Raw genomic sequence first — 10,190 nt, 5'->3', positions numbered from 1 at the left:
ATCAATAAAAAAATGTGAAACACAAGAATCCTTATGAAGGAAAAGGCTGATATTCTCCAGGAACCCTTTCCCAAAACCCCGCCACCCGCTACATCTGCAGTTCAGGGTTTGAAATAAAAACCCTTGGAATGTAAAAGTGTTCTCTGTGGAGTTATAGATGAATCCCAATATACAAGGGTTCTGGTTAGCACTCGCAGAAGGTGAAAAGGGTTCTGGACAGAAGCTTCTGAGAGGGCTTGGACGTAGAACCCTGTGAAAGGGTTCAGGTGGACCCTTTATAAAAGCTAAAGATCCTATGTGGTTCTAGTTGGCACATTTATGTCTAACAGGGTAAAATCTTGCTGCGTATGGAACTAGTGCTACTGGCTATGTCGTGGAATGTGATACAACCACTACCTCCCCACTGCCCCACCACGAAATTATGATTCAGCTTTTTCCTCGTGACATCGACATGACGCAATGAGACGAAGTGAGGAGGCGGGTCACTCCTGCCAAGCTAACAAAAAGGCTACAGTTAATGCGTGGGTTGAAAATTAAAATCAATAGTTCCTCCAACAACCAAAACCACTTTCGCTGCCACCCAAAATCCTTCATCGCGTTGGTTTTCGCTCATGGCACGCGCGACCAGGCGATGAGGTCGTCAGAGTTGTAACTCCCGTATACCGTTTTCAAATCAGTCGCGGTGCTTCTTTACATAGAGATGTGATCAAAGTGTGTTTTTAGTAAGTTTAGGTGAGTGAAGTACTTACGGTACTTACAGTTACTCTCTGCTTATTCACAGTAATAAAAGCAATCCCTGGTTATAGACCCAGCTGCAGGCAAAGTACAACGATAGAGGAGAGGTTAGCAAACAAGGAAGCGTTGATTTCGGAGGTTGCCAGTAATTTAGCGTGTATGACGGGAGCTGCAGTGACTCCTGTGGAGAGAGAGAAAGAGAGACAGAGTGAGAGAGAGAGAGAGAGCTTTTAGATACCTTAATTATGTCTTCAAAAGCACAAATCGACACAAATAGAAACAAAGGTGAAACTAAGTGCTTGCTTGGAGCATTATGATTACCTCATGCCGTGTTGTCTGGGTATTTATCGTCACCTGCAAGAAGATGTCATACGGAAGCATAAATGTATTGTTACGGAGTTCATTTATAGTTTTATTAGCGACACACAGTGAGTCATTCAGACGTACCTTCCTCCATCATCACTTCATCTGAAGTAGGGACCCCGACGTGGCCGCCTGGAAGAAATGAAACGATTGTGAATGTGGTTTACAATGGGAGCGCATCAAACCATCACCATGTTGAGCGAGCTTGTGACAAGCGAGTCGAGGCAGATCCCGTACTGCGAGTGTCCAAAACACGGCTCAGGTTAGTACTAAAAAGCAAAGAGAGGCCGAGCCCGGTTTCCCCTGAAGCCATGCGAAAATACAATGACATCGCTGCGCTTCCCCAGACAGCTGTAAAGTCAGAGGAAACCCAGGTTGTATTCATCGATACAGTTGCGTTGAGTCAGTTGAGTCAATGATCAACATGTGCTCCACCTGAGTTAATGTTCAAAACACAGCGGGAGTGCATGCCTCCACAGGCTTGGAATGAGATCAGAAAAAAAACCTGTACGTGGGGTTTGGTTTCATGTTTACGACAACAATACTTTGAGCCAGTCAAAGATCTGGAGCAGATTTGTACTGGTTCAGGTCGCTAAAACCAGCCGGCAGGGAGAAACATCAGTGGACAGCCGCACCATTACACCTTTAAAAAGAGACAACGCTGGAGCAAGAGTATGTTCAAAAATGGACGTACGCATAAGCGGTGTTGTGGAAGGCCTTCGGTTATCTGTGAAGAAAATGATGGAAGAATGAAAATCAGATTTCTGCTCGAGTAAGCAATCTTTATGAGCCTGACTGCGTTTTGGCCTGGCGTGAGAGGTTTGCCACCCACGCCGCTCGATTTAACAAAACAATGCAAGAGCGTGTACTTTCCCAAACGGAAAAAAAAAACATGGCTACTTGCCAGGTGTTCTACAGGTTTGTCCACTTCCTGCTATTGTGCGTTGAATGTAAATGAGTACAAATTTGTTTGTTGGAGAGACAACTGAATAAGATGAAAGCCGCCTGTTTAAAGGGGATTTTCACAGCAATACAAGCTCAATATTTGAGAATTATGAGCTTCTAAACTTCTTTTTTCGATCAATAAATCTTTTATTCATTTGAATTGTGTGTTTTTATGCACTGATGCAGATGACTGTAAAAAAGTAAAAGGATAACAAACAGAAAGTTTTGGTTGCTTTACACTGACGGAGAGTTTGAGATACATTTTATGACCGGAGCCTTGTTTCAAAAACAAAACAAGGAAAACAGTCCAGCATCGCTGATTATATTTGCTCCTTTGTTTCTTCATTTGATCCGATCCGTGACTGAAAGCCAGGATAAGATCAGAACCACAAGGTTTGTGATGGTTTGCACTGCAAGTGACGACATGCCACACAACATTGCGCGTTAGTTTTCAAATTTCACGATCAAATATCACAATAGTGCGAATCACTACGCACTACTGTTCATGAGAGTTTAGAGGAAGTACAAACAGGAAGAACAACCCAAAACCTCTTTCAATGTTAGCGGACGCCTGACTATTGTTTGAAGACGGAAATCCGAACTTGTGATGCAACCTGGTTTCTTAGAGGAAACCAGGTTGTATTTGGTGAAATTGAACCCGCAGCTATTGTTAATCTCCTTTGTACTTTTATTTTTATAGATGCGTTAACACTCAACAATGTATGCATTGGTTTGTTTCGACCAAAAGCCCAACGAGGGCCCGTGTCGGTACTCACTCTGGGATCTCCTTCTGTAAATCAGCAGCGCTAACAGCAAGCCTGCGATCAGCGATCCGATGACCACGACGGGAGCCACTATTTTAGTGGCCGTATCCAACTCCTTCCGCTGTTCTGAAAGAATCAAATGAAACAATAAATATTCATTTCATTTTCACAGAAGAGTTTGTATACACGCAGTGATGGAAATTTCCCCCCTGTAATATGTCTGGCAAGCTACATTTGCTTCCTCTTGGCAAAGTAAAACTGCTGTTAAGAGTTTTCTTATCAAAGACGTGGCTGAAACAAGACAAAACAAAAAGCAAAAACCTTATCAGGGCTGCATAGTTTTCTCTTCTGTACGAGGATTATTGTTTGGAAGTTTTGAGAACGATAACAGATTCAAGACGTTCAGCTTGCTGTCTTGCAATATGCTGTATCGAAGTGTTAAACTCAAGTTGCAGGCAAAAGCATGACCTCACATGGCAGAGCACGCGCTGTACAACATTTCACTGTGTGGCGCGCAAACCTTCGGTTTTTGGCTCGTCTTTGACTTGGAATTGGCTCTCTTCCTCTCGGCCTCCGCTGGCATTGAACACGCTGCAGGTGAAGTCGGAGACGGAGGATTCTTTTCCTACAACCAGCTTGCTGGAGAGCTGAAACAGACCACTGTTTGTCTGCGTTGCCTGCGTTTGAGGGTCATTTGGCAGCTTCGCGCTGCGCTCATTGGACCAGCGAAGTTGGCCTTCTGGGTAGCCGCCGTTGGACGCACACGTCAGGGTACCGTCTGTTTTCAGAGTGAGTGTTGGTTTGCTGTATTTGGCTGCAAAGAGTGAACAGTGCAAAAAAGAACATTCATTCACCTGAACACCGCACCGTATCGTCAACCGAATGGCACCAGTAAAGTACCACAAAATGAAGTGGACCAATATATTCAAAAGTGCAGGAGAAGAAAGACAAACATAAAAAAAAAGTGGCTCCCGCCGGGGGCATTTCTGGATGTCCTTTACAGACACTGAAACTGAAAGTATGTAAAGACAGAAAGCAAAATACCAACGTGATGGGTCAGGAAAGTCCCCTGGAGCTCGAAATAATCTCCAAGCAAATAATGAAACCATTTAAAGCACCATGTTTTGTTTGAAACGAGCCGCTGTCGGTGGTGCACCGCGGCCTGGGCGCTCTTACCTGTGACTTTAAGGCTGATTTTGATTAACTCAGTAGGAGGAGGGCTGTTGTTGGTCATCACATCACATTTGTAACGTCCCTGGTGCGCCACTGCCGTGTTGGTGATGAGCAGGGATACGTTCATGTTGCTGGCATTCCAGGACGCCTGGGCAAACAAGAAGCCTGGTTCCTGCAATTGGATTGCCCCGTTTCTAAAGAGCAGTAAGGTACGGCTGCCTTTCTTCCAGCTGACCATCAAGATACTCGTGTCTTCTTTGGGGTTTTTGATGACACACTCCAGCAGCGACTGCTGACCGTACTGTCCCAGATTTTCTGCCTTGCAGTCCAGGCTTGGAAAATCTCCTGCAGAAGAAAATACAAGAGGATGGGACGTTACAGTCAGCAGCAAGCAGCCTTTCGTACTTCAGAATTCTCTGACTGACGGGAGAATTTACCCTCTTTTGCATTTGCAGTGCTGATCACGATGGCAATGAAAAGGATATGCATCAAGGCCATGTTCATTTACCTGAAATGACAGAACAAACAATTGGTGATGAGATGATCAAACGTAAGAAACGCATACACGTGCTTTAACTCGAGGAGGATCTATTTCTTACCCTCCCCACCGCCACGCTTCCGCAGCTCGAGAATTCTGCACTTGCGACTCTGCGCACGATCACGCTGTCTCTTTTTTAAGTTGCATGGCCATTTCTGAACGCACTGAAGAGCCTCGCAATAACACACACATTGACCATCGGTGGGTGGGGGCATTACATCTCAGGTGCCATCCACTGCAAAAACAATCTAAGTTTGATTTATTATGCATTCTGGTGTTTAGCAGGCTGTATTTTTGGACACATTCTCCTTTTTCTTTATTTTCTTTTGGGTAAACTGGCAACTACCCATGAAATAAACAAAAACAATTTTTTCTGGCTTATTTAATTGAATCAAACCGCCAAAGATAAACGCAAATAAAAAGTGTGGTGCCCCAGGTTGTACCTCCTCACATGTTTGTTCTGCAAAAACAAAGCGTGGAGTGTCGGCGTAAATTGCAACAGTCTCGCGCTGGTTGCACAAGATTATTTGCGTTGCCAGTGGATGTAATAGAGGCTGTGTGCGTTTCACAATGCACGCTACACTACACAACTAACATACTCAAATGACTGTGTTGTGTTGTGACAGATGGTGGAAGCAGAAGTGTCTGCTTTCTTCTTCTCACACAATCAGATTTTTTTTCATTTTGTGCAATTCCAAATGTCTACTTGTTGGAGATAAAGTCGTGTGCTGCGCTGTCGCCTCGCAGCGAGAGGGGCCTGGGTTCGGTTCCCGGTCTGGGCGGTTCTTCTGTGTGGAGTTCGCATGTTCTCTCCGGGACAGCGTGGGTTGACTTGTTTGTCACTTGGGAGTTGCAAACAGTTCACTATTTTTTAGATTTAGTTTGTTGCACTTTGGTTCAGTTGGATTCTTTCTCTGTGCGAAAAAGGAACTGAAACTAAAGGGAAACTGCTCCAAGTTTACAAACTCAACCACTGATTCTGGCCCAGAGCGAAGAAAAAGAGACAAAGCGCAGCCGTCGTCATGTTAAAAAAAAAAAAAAAAGCGATTGCATAATGTAATGGCTGTAGAATAAAGACACCGTCTGGCTTTTCACTATGAAAAATGTACACGTGTGAACGGGCACACAGTGGTGTTCCACCTCGTCACGGCACTGAGATCAGGGTTTCTCGTTCAAAGTGGATCACGATCATGTTTTGTGTCAGCCCAACCCAGGAGCTGTGAAGACTCCAGACACAACAGGAACCATCTGTGTCTGTTCCCGCCAAACAAACACGGCAGCCGGAGACAAACATTTATCATTCGTTGTGCATTCGATAACCGGAACAATAGAGCAGCTTTTTCTTTGCGGTGGCCTTTCTAAAATGGGATGGGGGTGAAAGCAACAAGATGCCAGCATGTGCGGACAGCTGAACCCTTCATGGTCTGGGTTCCTTATCCTTTCCAGTTAATGGAAAGCTACTCCTCATTTGATCTCTCGACCTCTGTTTTCGCTTTTGTTTCCTTTCTGTAACACGACTTCATCCTGCTACCGGGTGAAGACCGTGTGTGGTTTTGTTTTGAGAGAGGGTGTGTTGCCCACAAAGTGGCACACAATAAAAGTGGGTAGAAATGAGAAGCTCTTATGTGCGGGTGCGTTGACCACTAATATAGTTTAGCTTTTAGTAACTTATTCGTTACGACCTCACAGTCCCATGGATGTATGAAGAGAAGTGGATACAGCGTTGGTCTGCAATGTACAAAATAACCCGGAGTGCTTCCTTTAACTCCGCCTCCCATCAATTGGCCATTTTGCATTAAATGACGGGAAAGATTATTCAGAAGGCGTCGTGAGCGACCAGCGAGACTACGATCAGAACAAGCACTGTGGTGCGTGCGTCGCATTCTATTGGTTAAAAAAAACGATTGACCTTTGTGCCACTGCAGTGCGATATAAAAAAAGTGTAACAAAGATCTCGTGCTCTTTCATGAAAATAAGACATACAGCCAACGATCCATAACACCTGTTCTCCCAAATGGAGTAAAGCTGCATAGAAGCAGTTTGGACTGCATCGGGAGTGCAGCTGCTCAGCGAAAGGGAAGCGACGTCTCCACAGAGACCCTTCTTCCGCGTGGGCGTGCGATAATTTGTGTTCATGAAACAGATAAACGAGCAATACATTGTAACTGACCAAAAAAAAAAAAAGAGTCCACTTAACGTGGCTTTGTATAGCCTACGCTAATTTAAAACATTTGTTTTCCTGGAGGCGGTCGAAAGGAAAAACATCACACAGGACCGCAAACACAGAGAATACCAAGAAAATTAGTTAAAGAGCATCTCATCAGACGTTACTGCTCGTCTGATCCCTTTCGCAAACCTTTTTCTGCTTTCTGGTTTCTTGACAATGTGGCAGCGGTGAGATCTTATCAGCGACCAGTCTAAAATGTGTGTTCACCGTATATCATCCTAAAGAGGTTGGTGTGACAGGCACTGATGACGCTGCACAGAACAAGCAAGAAAGAAGAGAAGCAGCCTTAATGTATTTCTCCCATAATGTGGTGAACATGGATCTAACTGCGTGCTGAGTTTCCGTTTTTTTCTTTTCTGATATTGTGACTGGCGGTCTTGCATGAGGCGGTTTGTCCTGTTTGACCGCTCGTGTTTTTAAAGTGTTTGCATTCACTCGACCTTGACGTGATCTGGCACATTTAAACAAACAACGTGTCAAACTGAAAGAGAAAGGAGAGAGAGTGTTTTAGGGTCGCCAGAGGTAAAGCATCATCCTCTTGGCTTACAAATAGCTGAGGGAACATATCTGATGACCCCCGTGCTCCTTTTACTTTCCCTCCAGAAAGAGTCACTAAGATTTAAAAAACTAATTTCCACTTCCAAATACCGGTTATCCGGTTCCAACCTTAATTTCTCATAAAACGGTATCAGAATCTGCCTGAATGCAACACATTGGCCGATCCCTGGTTTTAACAGCAGTAGTATTGTTTTGCACTCGGTGATCCCAAAGTATGCGTTCGATCATAATCCTCGCTCTCCACTGAAGACCACGGCCCGGGTGGCCTGGCCTTTCTGCTCACTTCCTGTCAGGATGCTAACAGTGTGCGACCGACCTGACAGCCTGTCCTCCCCAGTGACCGTCAGAAGAACGTGAACAGCGAGGTCAAGGAACTGTGCTGTAGGGGAAGGCTGAGAGTCGATACTGTGGATATCCATGCAGATGTTTGGCATGTAAAATGAACAATTATAATGAGATTATTATGAGGGGAAAGAACAAAAAAAACTGGCTTTATGAAATACATCTTAAGCACCAGGACACCCTGCACAATTTTATTTTGTAATCTCTTAAATTTGATTATTTTTTGTAAGAATTGTAAGCACAAAAAAAACGCAAATATCTTTGTCTTTTCTTTTCTTTTGCAATTTCTTGTTGCTTATCAGCCAAAGCAATGTACGACAACACCGGTTTTAACTGTGATAAAATAATAGTATGAGCTGATGTGTGGGGGCGGCTGACATGACACAAGCTGACGACACTAAATCCCTGAACCTCAAACAGGAAACGATGGTCGAGCTCCTTTTAGGAACATCTGCATCCACATACTTGCTGAAGAATATTTTAAAGTCAGAAAAACAAGAGGTATTCATGTCAGTCAAGTGAGTCTGCCCTCACTTTCATCATGGAGTCCTGATGTCACGTTCACTCGGACACAACTCTACAACCTCACAGATAACACACGTGACACCCTCCTGGCTATAGTTACATCATCAACAACAAGTCTCACACGTTAACCGACACTAAGCAGGCGGCGGTTTACATGAGCACATATCGAGTTGGAATTTTGTAATTGCTCCTTCATTATGCTGCCTTCCTTGTCGTACACATTGCAATCACAGCTCAAATTAAGCCCAGATTAAGCACCCGTACTGTGAGGGGTTTATGCTCCCCCAACATACACAAGTTGTGGAATGTCGATCATTTAGAGAAGAAATGGCCCGGCTGACTTTCCCCAGTAACAAGGGGCGAATAATGTTTTTATTAGTTATTGAGTGATTCACACATTGTAGTTTAACTTTTATTTAATCATTAATTATGGAAAGAAACAAGGGGGGAAACATATGCACTACCACTAACTGTAGTTTGGATATTATTTCAAGACAGACTTATTTTAAAATAAAAATGTTAAATACAAAAACTGACTCAATATTTTACTTGTTGAATTTGAATGTGGCTTCTTCATAGGTCGTGGGAAATCCAAACACTCATAGTTGATTGTACATTGCCAACTCGTATTGTAAGCAACAAATCGTGGCTGGCCTTGTGCAAACATTGCGGCAGTGTTATTATCTTGTTGTGACGATTTAGATACACACACACACACACACACACACACACATATACTACTATAACTATTTAATCCCATCGCTGAGTAGTTAAAATACACTGTGTTAAAAAAAAAAGACCAGGGTCATTCATGCAAATCCAAAAGGCAGGGTATTTTGGGCGAACACGTTGTAACAGTATTCTCCAATAACATGTAACAAGTTATATTTCAATAATTCTTCTTCCTCTTCAATTTTTGTCTCACTGACACAACAACACACCAGGGGAACTTTCTGTATATCTCTGGGGATCTATATCAATAAATATAGAGCCCAACGTTTCTCTTTCAGTTACCGCGTGCACGACACTTCGCGTGCACGGCAGCCCGCGAGGTCATGTGCATAAAGCGCGAGTCGGCTCGTTTCCTCGTAGACAACCATTCGAGACACACAAATTCGCCTACTTCTCCAAAAAAAATAAAGAAACGAAATGAAGTCGACTCGAATCACGCCATTCATGACCCACGGACGTAAACGTACGTCCGTGGGTCACCGCTTCACTAATGTGACAAACACACATGTCGCAACACGTCCACTTAAAACACGACAGCACGGATACCGCGTGGATACTCACTGTACACGCTCCTCGACAGGGCGACGTCTCTCCGGCGTTGGGGCGATTTGTTTGACTCGAGACTGGACATCCAAGTGGTGGTTAATCCCCAGCAATTGTTTTTTCCTTACTTTCACTTTCGGAGTGAGTCAGTGAGAGCTGATTGGCTGAGCGGTGTCTGCGGTCTTTGGCTCTGCGCAGACGTGGCACGGACAAGCCGATCAATGGAATAATTAAGGACTGAGAACGTTTAAGAGAAAGCTTTAACCCCCCCCAAGTCAGGTAATAGTCAAATAAGTGATGTTCCTACTGACCATTGAATTAACTTTCTATGTAAACTTTCTATGCAAAAGCACATTCAAATGTTTTATCTGAGGTCAAGATGAGGCTTCAGCAGTTTAAGTCAGTCAAATCTGAAGGATGACGTCTTTCAAAGTTTTTAGGAGAAACATGTCCTCGTGTTATTTCCCCCGATGAGCTGCAGATGAACAATCATACAGTGTGATTATTCTAAATCAGGTAACACACACATATCAAACGCATGGGCCCATGGTCAAAATTGATTTTTAATATTCATTTCCACTTGTGCCATTTTTCTTGATTTCAAATTTCTGCGGCGACTCACATCCAGCAAAGGAAAATTGGCGTAGGATGCAAAAAAATGAAATAAAAATAAAATAAAACGGATGCGTCTTGCATCATAACATGTTAAAAACGAGACACCACGGGGACGACATTTCGTGTAAAC

General features: G+C 43.7%; 1 protein-coding gene across 2 annotated transcripts; it reads right to left on the bottom strand.

Moving 5' to 3' along the window:
• Positions 1–975: 975 nt before the first annotated feature.
• Positions 976–9,551, bottom strand: zgc:174863 (uncharacterized protein LOC100136852 homolog). Of its 2 annotated transcripts, XM_068592182.1 has the most exons (8): positions 9,464–9,551; positions 4,418–4,488; positions 3,984–4,325; positions 3,328–3,621; positions 2,820–2,933; positions 1,793–1,825; positions 1,183–1,230; positions 976–1,089 (listed from the first exon to the last, which is right to left on the bottom strand). In XM_068592182.1, the coding sequence occupies exons 2-8, from the start codon at positions 4,482–4,484 to the stop codon at positions 1,058–1,060; spliced, it is 930 nt and encodes a 309-aa protein (XP_068448283.1). In that variant the 5' UTR covers positions 4,485–4,488; positions 9,464–9,551; the 3' UTR covers positions 976–1,057. The 2 variants fall into 2 exon arrangements, with proteins under 2 accessions (XP_068448283.1, XP_068448284.1); XM_068592183.1 differs by lacking the exon at positions 1,793–1,825 and having other exon boundaries at positions 979–1,089.
• Between the last annotated feature and the right edge of the window lie 639 nt (positions 9,552–10,190).

The sequence above is a fragment of the Clinocottus analis genome, unplaced genomic scaffold, assembly GCF_023055335.1.
Source record: "Clinocottus analis isolate CAN_PGR_092001 unplaced genomic scaffold, fCliAna1.0.p SCAF_26, whole genome shotgun sequence".
Lineage (NCBI taxonomy): Eukaryota > Metazoa > Chordata > Actinopteri > Perciformes > Cottidae > Clinocottus > Clinocottus analis.
Note: the sequence above shows the minus strand (reverse complement) of the source record. Positions and strands in the feature narration are given on the sequence as shown.

Excerpts from the sequence above, each read along its gene's own strand:
- zgc:174863 (XM_068592182.1), bottom strand. The coding sequence starts at position 4,484 with ATGAACATGGCCTTGATGCATATCCTTTTCATTGCCATCGTGATCAGC. Across the intron at positions 4,326-4,417 it reads CACTGCAAATGCAAAAGAGG|GAGATTTTCCAAGCCTGGAC; the intron begins GTAAATTCTCCC and ends TTTCTTCTGCAG. Across the intron at positions 3,622-3,983 it reads AATCAGCCTTAAAGTCACAG|CCAAATACAGCAAACCAACA; the intron begins GTAAGAGCGCCC and ends CACTCTTTGCAG.